Source organism: Lepidochelys kempii, chromosome 2 (assembly GCF_965140285.1).
Source record: "Lepidochelys kempii isolate rLepKem1 chromosome 2, rLepKem1.hap1, whole genome shotgun sequence".
Lineage (NCBI taxonomy): Eukaryota > Metazoa > Chordata > Testudines > Cheloniidae > Lepidochelys > Lepidochelys kempii.
In genome coordinates this window covers 228796297-228814493 of record NC_136381.1, presented here as the reverse complement: position 1 = coordinate 228814493, position 18197 = coordinate 228796297, and the positions used below count along the sequence as shown (strand labels likewise).

The 18197-nt window shown below is 42.1% G+C and overlaps 2 protein-coding genes across 5 annotated transcripts in view; one reads left to right on the top strand and one right to left on the bottom strand.

The window, feature by feature from the left end:
- NMT2 (N-myristoyltransferase 2) overlaps positions 1-18197 on the top strand; it is a 53653-nt gene that overhangs the window by 17045 nt on the left and 18411 nt on the right. The window contains exons 2-6 of one of the 3 annotated variants that reach the window (XM_073334089.2): positions 6500-6640; positions 10246-10390; positions 17345-17463; positions 17562-17653; positions 17749-17865. In XM_073334089.2, the coding sequence (XP_073190190.1) occupies positions 6569-6640; positions 10246-10390; positions 17345-17463; positions 17562-17653; positions 17749-17865 (545 nt within the window). In that variant the 5' untranslated portion in view covers positions 6500-6568. The remainder of the gene's footprint in view (positions 1-6499; positions 6641-10245; positions 10391-17344; positions 17464-17561; positions 17654-17748; positions 17866-18197) is intronic. The other 2 variants (XM_073334088.2, XM_073334090.2) reach the window with 2 other exon arrangements.
- The window catches only part of RPP38 (ribonuclease P/MRP subunit p38), a 34155-nt gene continuing 23184 nt past the window's right edge, over positions 7227-18197 (bottom strand). For both annotated transcript variants that reach the window (XR_012157572.2, XM_073334101.2), the window contains one exon: positions 7227-9013. Coding sequence is in view for 1 of the 2 variants with exons in the window: in XM_073334101.2 (XP_073190202.1) it covers positions 9003-9013 (11 nt within the window). In the remaining variant the exon portion in view is untranslated. The remainder of the gene's footprint in view (positions 9014-18197) is intronic.

The window sequence follows — 18197 nt, the reverse complement described above, 5'->3', positions numbered from 1 at the left end:
GAAATACCAAACAAAAGGTCTGAGGAAACTTCTGTGTCATGGGCATCCACACTTTGATAATGCAAGCCTCAGGTGTGGAAACAAGCAGCCTGTTGCCTTGAAGTCCACACCTAATTAGCGTAAAATGGAGCAAGTTGCACTTGGCCTCTTTAGTACTGAGATACTGTCTGGGGAGGCTCCAGATCCATCCAGATCTGTGCCCAGGGCCCAATTTGGGGGCCCCCAGCAGGAGCCCGTAACTTGGGTAGAAGTGTGGGGGCCACCGGTGCTGTAACTGTGGCCCTGCCCCCTGCTCCTCCTCTTCCCCCGGGGCACTGCCCCTGGCCAGGCCGAAAGCCAGTGCTGGACAGTGGTAGGAGCCTTCCAGGGAACCTGGGCTGCTGTAGGGGGAACCCTGGATCCTCCGCCTGCTCTGTGTCGGGCCCAGGGTACCCAAGAGCAGCTCCCAATCCGTGTCCCCACCCTCCAGGGCACGCTGCTGCCGGTGGGACCCAGAGGAAGGGACTCTGGTCTGGCCTCCTGCCCCCTCCCTTCCCAATGTCAGGCTGCTCCTGTTGCTTTCCTCCTGCTTCCGGTGGCAGGTTGCCCCTGCAGACACCTGGGCTTTGAGCCCAAGGCAGCAATCATGTGTGGCACTGCTCCTCCTATTGCCTCTGGCCCAAGGCTTGCAGTTTGGGGGGACAGTGCCCTCCTGCCCTTCCCAAACTGCGCCCATGCCGCTGCCATGCCATGCCTGCCCGAGGCTACTATGCCGATGTTAAAAAGTGGGCAAGCATGGCCCTCCCATTTTTAAAAAGTTCCCAGTTCTGGCACTCCTAGGCCCCCATGGTATGGGGCACCAAATGTTCTTTGTGCCCAAGGCCCCAATACATCTTAATCCGCCTCTGATGTGATGGTCCATTTTCACCTGAAAGTCTTCTGCTTTAAATCAGAATGTCCCATCACACAATGGGATATGTATCCTCCAGACGCTCTGTGTTAAATATGATATTGGCTGTGAGGCACATTTGGGCTATCGACCATGCTTTGACCACCTTATTCTAAGTAAACAGGGAAAAACATGACTCTTAAAAATATGTGGCTTCAATTAAGAATTCCAAGTGATACAACTTAGAAACCTTACGCTGAGGAGTGAGCTTCATAGCACGACCATTGATTGTGCCCAAGTAGGGAGGTTGTCTCATCTGATTAATGCAGAGAAACTCATCCTCATGCCATTAGTCCCCCTGTAAGATCTGTCAAGTGTAATAGTGTAAGCTGTTTATTTCAGGGGAGAAATTGTGTTCTGTTTTGCTGGCATGCTGATACATTATGTATTATCCACTCTCTAGGGCAGTGGTTCTCAAACTCTGGGCCGGGACCCCAAAGTGGGTCCCCACCCCATTTTAATGGGGTTGCCAGGTCTGGCTTAGACTTTCTGGGGCCCAGAGCTGAAGCCTGGGGCTGAGCTGAAGCCCGGGACCAAGCTGAAGCCTAAGCCCCACTTTCCAGGCCAAAGCCCACTGACTGGGGCTGAAGCCCTTGGGCTCAGGCTTCAGTTCCCCCTTCTGGGGTCATGTAGTAATTTGTATTCTTATAAGGGGGTCGTGGTGCAATGAAGTTTGAGAACCCCTGATCTAGGGCTTTTTCAGTGTCACCTCCAGTGCTATGTGTGTACTGCTTTTGCATTAGGTCACGTTTTTAAATGTGTAGCAAGAACATACAGTCTGACCAAGAGTGATCACTTTTTAGACTTCTCATGCTCTTTAATTTTGCTTTTCTTTAAAGAATATGGGCTATTTGGCATGGATCTGCAATATAATAGACAGTAAACAGATTTGAAGTTAGTTGCTTATAGTAAGGTCAGCTAAAAGGATGTTAGAATTTTTACTACCTTTCTGAAGTAAAGATGTAGTTCCTTTTTATTATGTTTTGAACTGTGTATTTTAGAATACATAAAGTTTTAAATCCCTTTTTGATGAATTACAATAATACTTTGTTAATCCAAATTAATGTATAGAGTTTTTTCCCTCAAGAAAGAGAATCTCTAGCCAATCATTAATACTCCTATTTTGGTAAGTCTGGCCAGCCGTTAATTTTTCAGCTACTCCAAGCAGGGTTTAATGGTTGTGTTAATGTGAAAATGCTTTATTTTTTCTCGTTCAGTTGACTCTTCCAGGAGTATCTTCCTTTAAAACTATTTTAAGTACATTTCAGTGCATACAAAATATTTTTTAAATGTCAACTAAGTAAAAATTGCTCTCTACCTCAAATGAGGAAATGGATACCACAGAAGTAACTGAAAGATTTAACACTTTTTATAATAAAATGATATTGGGGAGAGTAATCTGATTCAAAACCAGGGAGTATGAGTTGTCATTGACACTGTAACCCATGGATCAGAATTCGTTTGTTAAACTATAAAATAAAGATTCTGTAAATTCACTAATCTTGGCAGCCTCACTTTTAGGATGTCAGGAAGTAGTTGGCCTTTGACCTCATGTTACATAGATTCTCGTTCCACTTTCTAGGGAAACTAACTTTAATCAGAATAGCCAGATGCTAGGTGTCCATCAAATCTGTAGCACCATGTTTCACAAATTGGTTTATATCAGCAGCAAACACAGTTAAGCCCTGTGTATGATGGCCAGGGAAAGTGGATAATTGCCTTTCTGCCAAGAATTATGTTTGCTCACTATTCACCAGAGAACTGGATGGATCATGCAAAGTGCTGATGAATACCTTCAACTTTTCTTGAAGTTCATGGGGATTGGGGGTGCTCAGCACTTGCAGTTTTGTATGCACTCTTTTTCTGGCAAATGTAACAGGGTCACATTATACTGCAGGTGCGATATACACACCTCTGTCATATGTTGTTTACTTACGCTCACTGAAACACCTGATGATATGATGGTCACCACAGGCACAAAGCCTCACTAATTCCACTGTGTTTGTAGCCATTTTTATTGTAGCTCACATGTGAGATTTTATTTTTATTTTTATTTAAATATATATGCTAATAAAAAGCCCCTCTCCAAACCTCTAGTGATTAAAACAAGAGGCCTTAATTTCAGATTCAAATACAGGTACCCAGTTCACTTGCCTTTGCATTCACCAGCTCTGTTCCTGTCCACACAAGTACTAAGTAAATGGAGCTTTTCTAACTAGATTTCTGAGCTGTTTTGGACTGTCAAGCTGGTCAAGTGCTGAGCAATATTAATTTTCTTTACTAGTCATGGAAAATGTGTGTTTCTCCTTATTTGTGATTCTTGAGTTTTATAAATTATACTGTGACCTTTGGCATTTGTTTCACTCTTAAGTGAAGGGAGTTTGCAGGTATTTTAGCTGAGATGGGTATTGTGTGTCTTTCCTCGAAGATAAACATACAGGATTATCTGAGAGTGCTGTTGGGTGTAGGTGAGGGTGGGGGCTGAAGGTGGATGATGAGGTGGGACAGCGATGTAAGCAGCTTCAGCTGTCAGAAGACCACAGGAATACAAGACTTCTGAGTCTCATATGACTTTTTCCTCTTTTGTCTGACACATTTGACCTTTTGAACATTTTGATGCAGGTGGGTTCCCAGCAGTAATGATTGGCAGTAGTAACATGTTTGAGGCTGGCAACATTTAGGTGCCCAACTCACATTGGTTTTCTATTGAAGGTGGGTGCCTAACTCCCATAGGTGCGTTTGAAATTTTCTGCCTGAAAATAAATGTGAATAAGCTTTGAATATCAGTGCATGCAGGTTCTTGAATTCAGTACATTCTTTATGTAAGGAATAATGCATAGCAAGGCATGTGGTCATGATATAACTACTCATCTCAGGCATGTAATGAAGCTGATGGCCATTTCTAGGATCTGAGAAGTACCATTATCTTAGAACTGTGATGTTTTTTCACTTACAGGAAGGTACTGCTGTCATTTTTAACTTGGAAAAATGTTTAGGTTAAGTAATTGTGTCAGATGGTTGGTGTCCCATAATCACAGGGGGATAAACTGCAGATAAACTCAGATTTCTCCTTCCATTCTCCCTGTTTTATAAATGCATTAATAAATATTCCAGTGAACTTTAAAAGTTTTTAAAGGACCAGAGATACAGATGGCTTCAGTTTTAATATACTACTTAAAAATTGCAGATTAACATGCAAGGGTTGCAACATCGTCTACATTTAAAAATTAGACTTCAGGTGAAACTAGTAAAACCAAAATAACTCCGCTCCCCCCTAGCATTATATTAGTTTTTTGTGACCTAAAGTGTACATCTAGCACTTCCCTGTTCACTCTCACTGTGCCTGCTTTCGCTGTTCTCATGAGCAAACAGGGTGTTGACATTTACAGGAATCCTATTCTGCTAGGCATTTGTATTTGTGAATACATGAATACAAAGACAGCTACAGCCAAGGGGGACTTGAAGACAGACTGAGATTATTGAGCTACCGGCATGGACCATGGCTTTTAAGAGCAAATAATATAATTTATGTAGGGCTAACAGCAATTCTGAATAGGTCTAATCAGTACAATCTAGATTATGTATGACAGAAGCGAAGACATTGCTGCCAGTTTTCCCCAAAATCAGAAAACTCTTTCCTGTCCTGTAGATAATGAGAATTAAGTTTCCGAGTTCTGAACTGATCTTGCATAACTACTTAGGTGAAGCTCTGACTGGTTTTAGTTGGAGATTTGCCTAAGTAAAATATGTGGTGGATCTGGCAATATTTTATTTCACTGGGACTTTGGGACTCTTGGGGTATGTCTGCATTGCAAAAAAACCAAAAAACCTGCAGCACCAAGTCTCAGACCCAGGCATTATTTTTGCAGCTCTTTTCTACACCCTTTCCAACTTTTCAACCTCCTTTTTAAAATATGGGCACCAGAACTACATGCAGTTTTGTATTATCAGTCTCACCAGTGCTGTAAACAGAGGTAATATAACCTCCCTATCCCTACTTACTAGTTCCCTGTTTATAGACCCAAGGATTACATTAGCCCTTTTTGTACAGTATCACACTGGGAGCTCATGTTAAGTTGCATGTCCACTGTGACCTCTAAATCCTTTTCAGAGTCACAATTTTCTGTGATACAGTTCCCCCTTCCCCATTCTGTAGGTATGGCCTGCATTCCTTGTTCCTAGATGTATAACTTTGCATTTGGCTATATTCAAAGGGTTTGGCTACACTTGCAAGTTAGAGCACATGAAAGCCTCCCTGAGTGCCCTAACTCCCAATGTGTCCACACTAGCAAGGCACGTAGAGCGCCTGGACTCTGCAGCTGGAGCGCTCCTGGTAATCCACCTCCAAGACAAGCATAAAGCTTGCTGCGCCCTGGCTGAAACGCCCGGACGTCAGTGTGAATGAGGTGTTGCATTACTGCGCTGCGATTGGTCTCCGGAAATGTCCCATAATCCCCTGAAGTCAAGTGGCCACATTGTTTTGAGGGGCGGGGGGATGTCCTGCTGCTGTCTTAACTTACAAGACAGCATGCTGACATGCTCTCTGCCCCCCAAAAACCCACTCTCTCTCCCCCCACATACACACAACATGCTCCCTGTCACACTCCACCCCCCAACTCCCATTTGAAAAGCACTTTGCAGCCACTTACACACTGGGATAGCTACTACAATGCACTGCTCTTTGTGGCATTGCAAGAGCTGCTAATGTGGCCACGCCAGTGCAGCGTTTTCCCTGCTGCAGTCTCCGAAGGCTGGTTTAACTCCAAGCGCTCTACATCTGCAAGTGTAGCCATGCCCGTAGATTCCAACACCAGAAGGGACCATTGTGATCATGTAGTCTGACCTCTTGTGTAACACAAGGCCATAGAACTCCCTGAAAATAATTACTATTAATATTAAAAATGTGTTTTGTCCAATTTACAGAGAAAACTGGAGCACTTGGTATGACTGCCCTATCCTCATCATTATTTACCACTCCACCAATCTATGCATTGCCCACAAGTATTAATCAGCAGTGATTTTTACATTTACTTCCAGATCATTGACGAAAATGTTGAATAGGAAAGTATAAAACCCCTATAACTGGATAATTAAGCAATAACATGCCTGTGGGGTGAGTTTCTTTCTAACCCCAGGCAGCTAATGATTAGGTTATATCTTAAAGTTTGAGTCAGTCTGTGTTTGTAAATATTTTTGAATGCTCTGGTCTCTCATTTGTAGTATGAATTAATTCTGTAAACAACTATGTGACGTGGAAAATATCTTGTTTAATATCCTATTGGTGCAAATACATACAGGGAAGGGCATGTGTGCATGAAACTCAGTTTTCAAACTCTCTGAATTGACAGAATATTGTCAGTTCCATCTGGGAACTTTTGTACAGCAGAGACATTTTCCCAGCAGTTGCTGTCTAGGCATATATGTAGCAATCCTTACACAGCTTGCCTTGCTTTCTGAAATGTCATTTTTGCATTTTGCCTCTCTAACCTACAAACAGTGTGTCTATCGTTGTACTCTGTGTCTGTTGCAGGCTACAATGTGAAATTAACTTTGTAGTCTTTTATTTTTCAGTCTGCAGTATGTGCGAACACATAGAAACAAAGCAGCAGGAGGAAATATCATAGAACACAGACAAGGAGCATGGCAAAAGGCAGTCTTTTCCCCCTTCCCCCCCAACAGACAAATGGAGAGCCACAAAGAACTAATACATGTGTGAGCAAAGGCAAAAAAACAAAAATATCTGTTTTGAAGTGTAAACGTAAAGTATAGTGTGTATATTCTGTACTGGTAATTCCACTCCATGGTCTACATCTTTGTTCTGTCTTCACTTGCCAAGCAAAATTGGACATAGTCTCTTTGCTGTAAGTAAGCCCTGTCCATGTTCTAGTCCAGGATGGTCTTTGTCTTAAACTGTTTGTCTTAAAGTATTATCAATGTTTGTTCTAATCACAGACATTTCCACAGCTGTTTTCTGTGTTTTAAAATGTCAGACTTGAGGATAATGGCATTTGAACAACTATCTAGATAGTAAGTAGTTAGAGGCCTTTTCTAAATGATGGAACACCTTAAATTGAATAGTCAGGTAACTGAACTTACGATTACAGCTGCCTTGTGGTAGCCCTCTTCCAATTTTGGCCCATTTATTCCATCAGTGACAGGTGGCTACTTGGATTTTGGATAATGCATAAACTTCCCCCTGGTAACAGTCTTGCCAAAAAAAGCCATTACGGATCAAAAGGAAGTGTGATATCAATATTCTTTAAAATGTCTCTGGTTCCCTATTCTTTCCAACTAGTCCCTCATCTGTTCAGCATATCTGCACATGTAACAGAATGAACTTCCTCCACAACTCCTCCTGTGACGTAAGAGAGGACTCTAGGCACTGACAAAGCTTCACTTTATGCAGAAAAGGCCACCAGCTCCCTCTATACATCAGATAAATTTCCCTTGGATCACATAAAATTGTACATTTTGTATTTATTCTTTCAGTCTTTGTGCCATTCCTCCAGAGGGTTTAGCCAGTCCCTCTTAACTGCAGGAACTCCCTCTAAATTGAGAAAGCAAATATTGCTTTCCAGCTTACGTGTGTTTCTTCAGAAAATTTTCCTCCTCTTTTTGGAGAAATAAAAAGGAACTGAAAACAAATTTCATACCACATACCTATCTCTGAATTAGTTGCAAGGAATGAAGAACCCTTCTCCCTCAGGAAGAAGGACCATCATCCATAGACTAGTCATGGTTAACGTCAGAATAATATATACCTTTTCCCCTTTTCTTCTATATTATGTGGACAGATGCCTTATTTATAATGGTCATTTGTTATTGGCATAGAAATAGAATAATATTTTGATCCCCTATTCACAAGCTGGCTAGCCTGTCAAGAGGAGTTGGGCTCAGCCTTGCCTGTGACTTTAGCAGGTAACCCCCCGCTGATCCTGATCTGGTAGCTCAATTACAATTAGAGATCTAAGCTGTGAAAGGCTCAGAGAGAACTACACAGAGAGGGATGAGAACTCAGTGAAAGAAGAAACCCAGGAGAGAGGATCCTGGGGAACCCCCTCTTTCTGGAAAGGGCCTAATGAAGGCAGGCTGGAGAAAACCATGAGGAGCAGGTTAGATTCTTGTGAGAGGCCCTGAGATAGAGCTTGTAAGAAGCAGGGAAGACCCTGAAAGAAGCTGCTAGAGTAGGAAGGGAAGCAGAGGGGAAGGACTAGGAAGAAGGGCTTCCAGGTGAAGAGACCTGGGAGGCAGTGCTCAGCCAAAGGAGCAAAGAAAGAAATCTGCAGTCCCCAGGAGTACGGGTGAAGAATAGGGAACTTCAGTGAAGCCTGAGAGGAGCAGGAGGATCTTTTGCTTGGATAATGGTGTATATTCTGTAGTTGGACTTTATTACCCCATAATGGGACAGAACTGAACTTAAGAGATCACCTGGCCAGAGAGCTAGGCCATCACAAGGCTAAAGCAGTGGTTAAGAGGAGGCCGCCACTGCACACAGTAGCAGTTTCTGATACCAAAGGGGTGCTACAGTGGTGAGTGGAACTGCTTACACTGCTAAAATTAAAAATATTCAAAATACTAATATTGACACATCAGAATTAATATTTGATTAGTCCATGTACTGGTAAGCATTAAAAATCTCTCTACTTCCTTAGAATCCTTCATACTAGACCAATGGGAACTATATGTATTGATTTTTAGTTGAGAACACTGACCTGTGTCACCATGATTTGGATCTAGAAATAGGCTATTTTTTTTCTTGCTGTAACAGTGTTGACATAACTGGGTGAACCAAAGCCCATAAGTAAATAAATGTTAATGCACTGACCTCTCAGGCCAGAGAACAGTTTTATTAATATGTTCATAGTATTATATTTATAGGGAAATCTTGCAATACTTTAGTTAACTAGAGAAACTGCATAATGTTTAGAGAATAAAAATATATATTAAATGATAAGACATGCAGACTTCTTTGAAGTTGAAAGTTCTTAAACTACATGCAGTAGATCTGCCTTTGAGATGGATGGTACTGAAGCCTGCTGCTTGTCCATATTAGTTGTAGTTTGTGGTGTTTTCTCTAGATGAGTCCTAGAAAGGAAGTGAAATAATCAAAGGATGACAAATTAATATGGAACTAAGAAGCAGGGAGCTTGTGTATTCAACAGTTGGGATAGAACACTTCAAATAATATATGTAATATAATGTAGTCTAAAGAATGTATCTGTTGCTTTGGAGAAAACCTAGGGTGAAATCCTGGCCTCCTGAAGTTGATGGCAAAACTCCCAAATCTGCTCCAGGATGGGACTTTTCTTAAGAAACAAAAATAGAAATATCCCTTCAGATTTATGACTCACTGTGCCTATCACTGGTTTGCAGTCTGTATACACTACACAGGCAAAATTCTTATTGAAGCTGTGGGTGCTCAGCTTTATCTCTGAAATGAGGGTTTATATGCCTACCTTTAGCCACCAAAGTTGGGAAAGTTTAGCCCTAACTTTTAGGCTGTCTGGATGGGGAGATGGTTCTGTAAAAGTCTCTTTCCTCTTTAAGTAGAGTTTTAGCTTATTTTATCTTTACTCTTAAATGCTCTCTTCATTTTGAAACTTTGCTAACATCTGCAAAACAACATTAGCTATAGCACTTGGCAGAATGGACTTATAACATGCATTTTCTGTACACTGAAAAGTAAAGCAAGAATTAATAAAAACAACATCTGATAGAACTTCAGTAAACATTGCAATATGTGGCAAAATAGCATAACAAATACGGAATAGTGCTGACTTTTTAAAGTGATGTTTTACAGTATGTATTTTATACATCTATATCTATATATACTTTAACTACCCTTATGTGCATTACTAATAACACCTTAGATTGTTAAACCTGAAGGAATTTTAAAAGTCATCTTTCCTTTTAGCGGTTTACTCTGTTTTACCATTTCAGCTTTGTTCAGATGGAGCAGTGGGGAAAAAAGAATGGTTACCTTCACGCTGTGGTCCTCCTACAGTAGCGTAATGATGCAGTATTTGTGTTACAAACACTGCAAGTTCATTATTAAATGTAAACAAACTATTTTGAGGAAGTTTAAAAATAATTAAACTACTTCTAAAACAGTGGAAGTTTATAAAACTGTTTTTCCCCTAACAAAACCTACATGTTGGGCCTGAACTCCCTGGCAGTGCCTTGCTTAAGGTGGGAGCAAATATACAAAATACTATCAAAATATCGTTGAAGCAAGTGACGTGAATGTGGTGTATGCACTACTTTTTCAGTGTGCATGTAGTAAACAAGCCTCTCTCCCCTATTGTCTCTCTGTACAGAATCCAGCCATTCCAATGCAGAAGCTGCAAGACATTCAGAGAGCTATGGAGCTGCTGTCTGCATGCCAGGGACCAGCAAAGAACATTGATGAAGCGACCAAACGTAAATACCAGTTTTGGGATACGCAACCTGTACCCAAACTTAGTAAGTTTAACTGAGCCTATGTACAAAATTGACCTTAACAGTAGCTAAAAGGAGCATGTTGACATTTTACTGAGTGTTCTGTAACACAGATATAAATTGGACTGCTTGGATATATTCTTTATCAAAATGTGTTAGGATTCAGTAGTCACTTCTGTTCTTTGCCATCTGAAAATTACTGATAAACTACTGAGGTGGGTGGTTTGGGGGAAAAAAAGGTATGTCATGAAATGAAATCTCAGAATGAGTTTCATGTATGAAAACAGGAAATGTGCTATTACAATGATCCCACTTGGGCTAACTGGGGTTTGAACATGAGAACTACAGGAAAGAAAGGTCTCTACCACTTCAGTGAAAGGGATAACTTTATTAGTTGGTAGCAGTAGTAGACTTTTAAACTGTTATGAGCCAGGTGTCCGAGAGGAAAAAAAACCCACACTATGCTGGTGTGAGATGCACTGTTTTTGCATAAATTGATGCTAATTACTCATCTCTCCCATGCATAACTATTTTTGTTCCTATTTGTTCACCTGCTTCCTCCACTGCATACAATTCATGCATTCCTTCAGTGCATACAGTTCTTATCCGTAGTCCATCCTATATATGACAGTGTTTCCCTTCCTCATGGTTTTGGAGACAGTTTGATTGAAGACTTCTTTAAACTGATCCAGTGTCTGTCTTCTGCACAGGTGTTGCCTGTCTCCAGCACCCACTCAATGCTGCCGTGGGTGAGTGCAGTTGCTGACTCCTCCACCCTTGGAGGAAAGCCCTATTTCATTAGTCTCCTGTAAGACAATACTGGTAATACCAGGAACTCTTCAGTGGCAGGGAAGCTTGGGGACCTTGCAAGTGAAGCAGTCCCTACCATCTCTTTCAGCAGTGGTTTCCACTGACTATTTTCCTGCTCTTGAGCCTGGTTCCCCATTCCAGCACTCTTGAGGGATTGAACTGCACCACCTCAGCACCTCTCCAGCCAGATCCCCTCCAGGCAGCAGTGCAGTAAGTTAATGTCACCAGTCCTGGCTACCAGGCTCCCACAGGCATGGAGTGGAACCCCCGCAAAAAGGTTAGTGCCTGAGGCAGGAAGGGTTTTTCTCTAACCCCTATGCCACAGGTTAAATGAGTTCTCCTCACACACTGTTCTCCCTCTTCCCCAATAGTTCATTATTTCAATAGCCTTGTTATTTTGACTGGTATTTTGACCCTTTTCTCCTTCCGAATGGCATGATGCAGAAGACCCCTCTTAAAATTACTACTTATTGTAACACTTAGGGGTTCAACCCAGACCAGTAAGGGGTTGTATCACTGCCTGCCCTGCAACTCTGCATGCCTTAAATGCTATGCTGCTGTGTCTCAGAGTCCTGACACCACCAGCCAGCCTTACAAGCATGCAGGTCACACCCTGGCTTCTGCCACCCACTTACTTTTTTGCAGAGTGAACCCAACATCCTTCCAGTCCTAAATTTCTCCAAAACTGTCAGCCAGTTGGACAATCTGCAGAGGTTCCCAGAATTGTGAGTTCTTCTTCAAGCGCTTGCTCATGTCAGTTCCATTCTAGGTGCATGCGCGTCCATGTGCGCGGTCATTGGAGATATTTGCCTTAGCGGTATCCATAGGGCCAGCTGTGGCATCCCCTTGAATGCCACACTCATGCATCGGTATATCGGGCACTGCTGGCCCTATGCCCTCTCAGTTCCTTCTTACCACTTGTGGTGTTTAGTTGGAGTGCCTCTCCTTGAATAGCAAGGTCTAGAGGTTTCGTCTCTTCTGACTTTGAGACTTAGGGCCTTGTAAATAGTTTGTTTATTGTAGTTAGTGGTAAGTAGTTTTTAAGTGTAGTTAGAAGTTAGAGTGCCAGAGGGGACTTTGCCCCAGGCAGGGCATGCCTCGGTCTCCGGGGTTTATGCTCTGTGTGGACTATAACAGGCCTATGCCTATAAGTGACCCCCACAGTAGCTGCCTCAAGTGCTTGGGAGAATCACAAGTGCACAACAAGTGTTTGTAAAAATTTGTAAAAATTTTCAACCCAGGACTCAGAAAGAATGGGATATTAGTTTGCAGGCTTTCCTCATGGAGGCTGCCCTCTATCTGGCTTCCAAGCTGTCCCGCCAAGACTCGCCTAGTACTTCAGCCTCGCTGCACAGCGCACCCCTGGCACTGATGCCCAAAAAGAAAACAAAATGTACACAGACTAAAAGGACTCAAATATTTGAATCTTTAATCTAGCACCATGTCTGAATTCGGAGGCCTTGGATCCTAGGAAGTATGGAAGACCTTTCTTCTTTGGGATAACATCTCCCTCATAAACCTAAACAGAATTTTCTAGACTTCTTACACTGAATGAGTCTCCTTCCCAAACTGAGTTTTTTAGGATCTCTCATCACAGACTGCGATCCAGGGAAGTCACCTCACATTTGGAGAAGGAACCAAGCACCTCTCTTCTCCCTGCTGCTGCACCCAGGAAAAATTAATCCAACAGAAACTAGAAGTGGCAAGAGGCCACATCACCATCCTTTAGGATTCCCACTCCTCTGTGGGGCCACCTCTGGCATACCAGGGGTGCCTCATCCCTTAAGAAGGGCAAAATCTCCCAGAATCGCACGACTTAAGAAGACATTTTAACTCCAGTAAAATGGATGTGTTAAATTGACCTGGTCCACACTACCATAGAAATTGAAGAATTTGTTTGCCCTCAGACTAAGAAAAATCTACTCAGGATGAAGCATCATAACATCTGAGTCCTTTTAGAAAATAGTCTACTCCACATGGACTCATGGTGGTCACAAACATCTAAGTAGCAGAGCATCAAAAAACACTGCACTAAAGCAAAGCTGACAAACTCTTTCCTGTCCTCAAGCTCAGTTCCTCCTTTCTGGTGCTTAACTCTAGATGGTTGTGAGCAAAAAAAAATTTACTGTTAAGAAAATAAGGCTTTGAATTAGTCTCCAATGGCCTCTGAGCCTCTTGGCCCCAATAGCCACAGTCCAAACACCTGCTCTCATGGTCTGCTCAAGTTGTGCACTCCAAAAATGGGAAGTTAAGGAGAGAATCAGGAAAGGTGAAGAAACACCCAGGAACTCTTTTATTTATGATTATCCATGTGACAATACAAAATTCACTGCACTTTCCAAGTTAAACTAATAGCTTACTTAGGGTGCTGGTTATAGGCCTTGTCTACACTACAGAATTAGGTTGATGTAAGGCAGCTTATGTTGACCTAACACTGTAGTTGTTTACACTATAATAGTGTTCCCACCAATGTCAGTCGCCCACTACATCGACCTAATAACTCCACCTCTGCAAAAGGCGTCACGCTTAGGTCAATGTAGTTAGGGTGATGCAGTATCTATGTAGACACTGCGTTACTGATATCGCCTGTTGTCTGTAAGACCTGCATGGGACTGACAGCCCGGAGTCCTGCTGCTGCCTCCCAGTGAAGGATTGAGAAGGGGGAGAGCCTGAGCCTGGCCACCGTCTAGGCCTGGGCTCTTCTCCCTGGCCTCTCCCCTCACTGGGAGGCAGCCGGGCCTGGGCTCACCTCCCCTCCTGGCAGGACTCTGGACTGTCAGCCATGGTGGTGGGGAGGCTCCAGCTGTCAATGCCCCACTTCACTCAGTGGAAGCGCAAATGGTGATGATGCATACCGCCGACAGAAGGAGCTAGTGTGGACATGGAAAAACTATAATAATTACTGTGGTGGCTCTATGTCGACATAACTTTGGTCAACTTAATTCTGTAGTGTAGACAAGTCCATAGACTTCATCCCCAAAGTGCTGTTTGATGGCTCCAAGTAGCGTTCTATGTAAAGCTCTCCAGCATTCTTGAGACCTTAACAAAATAGTGTCACACATTGTTCCCCAAGGGACTCTAAATCCAGCCTTTGGAATTTTAGCCATCTTTTCAGAACACCTCCTACTACTAGTCCTTTTACTCTACATGCGCCACGGGAATGTATTTTGCTAGGCAGCAGTTAGTGAGGTCATACCTTGACGGTCCTTCAGCACCAGCTGAGAGATGAGAGCTTGCTGGTCCTGTCACTCACCAGTCTAGGAGGATGAGGAAAAAAATGTGTGGGCAACTACCAACAAATAGAATCTAGAAGAGATTCTGAACAGCTGCTTAATAGAAATGGGGTTTGTAGAATATGAGTGGTCTTTGAATATTCTGTTAAGCAGCCTGTCTGAATCATTTCTACTTCCTATTTGTGAGAAGTGGAAATAGCCTACACCTTTACATTTTTCAGCTTCCTCCTGAGGTGCTGAGTGAGTGGACTGGGGAAGGAAGCTCTTTCTTCAATGTGTTGAAGATTATGACTTCAGATAGAAGCATTTAGTCTTTATGCTTCAAGAAATAGTTGCAGGAATCTTTGCGTTCATAAACTTCAAAATTTTCCCTCCTTGTACGAGACTGCCAGCAGCAGTCCTATAGGTAGTATACCATAACGGATCAAGACTATTATTTTGTAGCAATGGTAGCTGGAGGGTTCTCTGTACCCAGAGTCTTCATGGAGCTGCTGGTGATTTTGGCCTTCCAACCTGGACAGCAGGCAATACTAACTTACCACTATTGACAGGTTTCAGAGTAGTAGCCGTGTTCGTCTGTAGCCGCAAAAAGAACAGGAGTATTTGTGGTACCTTAGAGACTAACAAATTTATTAGAGCATAAGCTTTCGTGGGCTACACCCCACTTCATCGGATGCATAGAATGGAACGCATAGATATAGATACATATATACAGATAAGTTGGAAGTTACCATACAAACTGTGAGAGGCTAATTAGTTAAGATGAGCTATTATCAGCAGGAGAAAAAAACTTTTGTAGTGATAATCAATCCACACAGGCGGTTTATTTCCTGGACACTACTGTGCTAATAAGTGATGGTCACATAAAACCCTCCCTATATTGGAAACCTACTGACCGCTATACTTACCTACATGCCTCCAGATTCCATCCAGGACACACCACATGATCCATTGTCTACAGCCAAGCTCTAAGATACAACCGCATTTGCTCCAATCCCTCAGACAGAGACAAACGCCTACAAGATCTCTATCAAGCATTCTTAAAACTGCAATACCCACTTGCTAAAGTGAAAAAACAGATTGACAGAGCCAGAAGAGTACCCAGAAGTCACCTACTACAGGACAGGCCCATCAAAGAAAATAACAGAACGCCACTAGCCGTCACCTTCAGCCCCCAACTAAAACCTCTCCAGCATATCATCAAAGATTTACAACCTATCCTGAAAAATAATCCCTCACTCTCACAGATCTTGGGAGACAGGCCAGTCCTCACTTACAGACAGTCCCCCAGCCTGAAGCAAATACTCACCACACACCACACAACAAAACCACTAACCCAGGAACCTATCCTTTCAACAAAGCCCGATGCCAACTCAGTCCACATATTTACTCAAGTGACACAATCATAGGACCTAATCACATTAGCCATGCCATCAGGGGCTCGTTCACCTGCACATCTACCAATGTGATATATGCCATCATTTGCCAGCAACGCCCCTCTGCCATGTACATTGGCCAAACCGGACAGTCTCTGTGCAAAAGAATAAATGGACACAAATCTGACATCAGGAATCATAACATTCAAAAACCAGAAGGAGAACACTTCAACCTGTCTGGCCACTCAGTAAAAGATTTAAGGGTAGCAATATTGCAACAGAAAAGCTTCAAAAACAGACTCCAAGGAGAAACTGCTGAGCTTGAATTAATATGCAAACTAGATACCATTAACTTGGGTTTGAATAGAGACTGGGAGCGGCTGGGTCATTACACATATTGAATATATTTTCTTAAGTTAAGTATCCTCACGCCTTCTTGTCAACTGTCTAAATGGGCCTTCTTGATTATCACTACAAAAGTTTTTTCTCCTGCTAATAGCTCATCTTAACTAATTAGCCTCTCACAGTTTGTATGGTAACTTCCAACTTATCTGTATGTGTGTGAAAAATATATATAATCTATCTCTTACAATATGTTCCATTCTTTGCATTCAATGAAGTGGGCTGTAGCCCACGAAAGCTTATGCTCTAATAAATTTGTTTGTCTCTAAGATGCCACAAGTCCTCCTGTTCTGTTTACCACTATTGAGCAATCTCCTGGCAGAAGCTCTTTTTGCAAAAGAAGCTGCATAGTGCACCCTACTGGTCATTCAGGTGTATTAATGAGAACTAAGATTGCAATAGTCTTGACATGCTATCAATAATTTGTGCAAACATGATTAACGTGTTCTAATATATTTCCTAATGTTGTTCAGCTTTGGAAGCCTCTTGTGGGGCTGGTTGGCTGCTGTGTAATAGCCGTCCAACAGAGGAAGAGTGAGTGGCTCCTGTTTATATTTTTAAAAGTATCTTTAGTCTACCTGCTTCTGAAGTTGTGAAGAAAGACAAGATTATCCAACAGCGAGTCTAGAACTATAGATGTGACCACAATTTTAATTTAAAATTTACAAATGAAAGTTTTTTCGTTTCATCAGCAGCCATTCTGTAAAATGCCCTGATCCTGCAAACGCTGATGCATGTGAGTTGTGCCATTGAGTTCATATAAGTCAGTGTTTGCAAGATCAGCACCATAGCTTGTGAATCTCACTGCTGAACTGCAGAACTCCTCCCCAGACATAGCTTTCAGTAGTTGACTAAGTGATACATACATGCTGATAATTTGCGATTCAATTGTGCTCTGTTATGAAATGTTAAGATATAAACTGCAGTAGAATAGCTCTGAGCCTCTGTACAATAGCTCTGCTGAAGTATTAGCTGACTTGAGTGAGTTGTAAAACAGAAAAATAATGTAAGCAAACAAAAGCTTATTTTCAACATTTTAAAAAGGCTTCAGATTCTGATTTCATAATTGTACATTACACCTTGTGTAAAGTGACTTCAAAAATGATTAATTTTAAAATTAGCTAGCAATGTAATTTTTTTCTCCCTTTCTATAACAGATGAGGTTATAACTTCTCATGGTGCAATTGAACCAGATAAGGACAATGTCCGCCTAGAGCCATACTCTTTGCCACAGGGTTTTATGTGGGACACTTTGGACCTGAGCAATGCTGAAGTTGTAAGTAAAACCGTGTGCGTGTACGCACAGTCCTTGATGAAACATTCTGGCTGATATGTGTGAGATAAAATTCTTCCTTTTTTGTTGTGTGTTTTCAGCTAAAGGAACTGTACACGTTATTAAATGAGAATTACGTAGAAGATGATGATAACATGTTTAGGTTTGACTACTCACCTGAGTTTCTTATGTGGTGAGTAGCAATTTCTGCGTTGGATTGCAAAGAAGGGTGTTTTGATCACATTCTTTTGGGCACTAATCTGTGATTGTTTCTGCCACTGATTCTAGGGCACTACGTCCTCCAGGCTGGCTACCCCAGTGGCACTGTGGAGTTAGAGTAACTTCAAACAAAAAACTGGTAGGGTTCATAAGCGCCATCCCTGCACACATTCGGATTTATGACAGGTAAATATAAATAGATAAATATAAAGATAAATAAAAACAAATGATAAATATTGAACTGTCTTTCGTGGTGGGGATTGTCTGATTGAAGACCTGAGTGCTAGGCCTCATTGACTGTAGAGGGAGAAGAAACCTTACACGGGTCTGAAATTTTTCACAAGGCTTTTGGAAGTTTCCAATTAAAACTAATGGCAAACAAATGTCCACCTCAGAAACATTCTATTGATAGAAGGTGTGGAGAGCTGCTTGATGTTATCTGGCCTATTGGAAAGTGTAAAGTGGATATTCAGTCAGTTAGACTGGTTACCAGGGCTCTCTCAGTAGGGTTGGAGCAC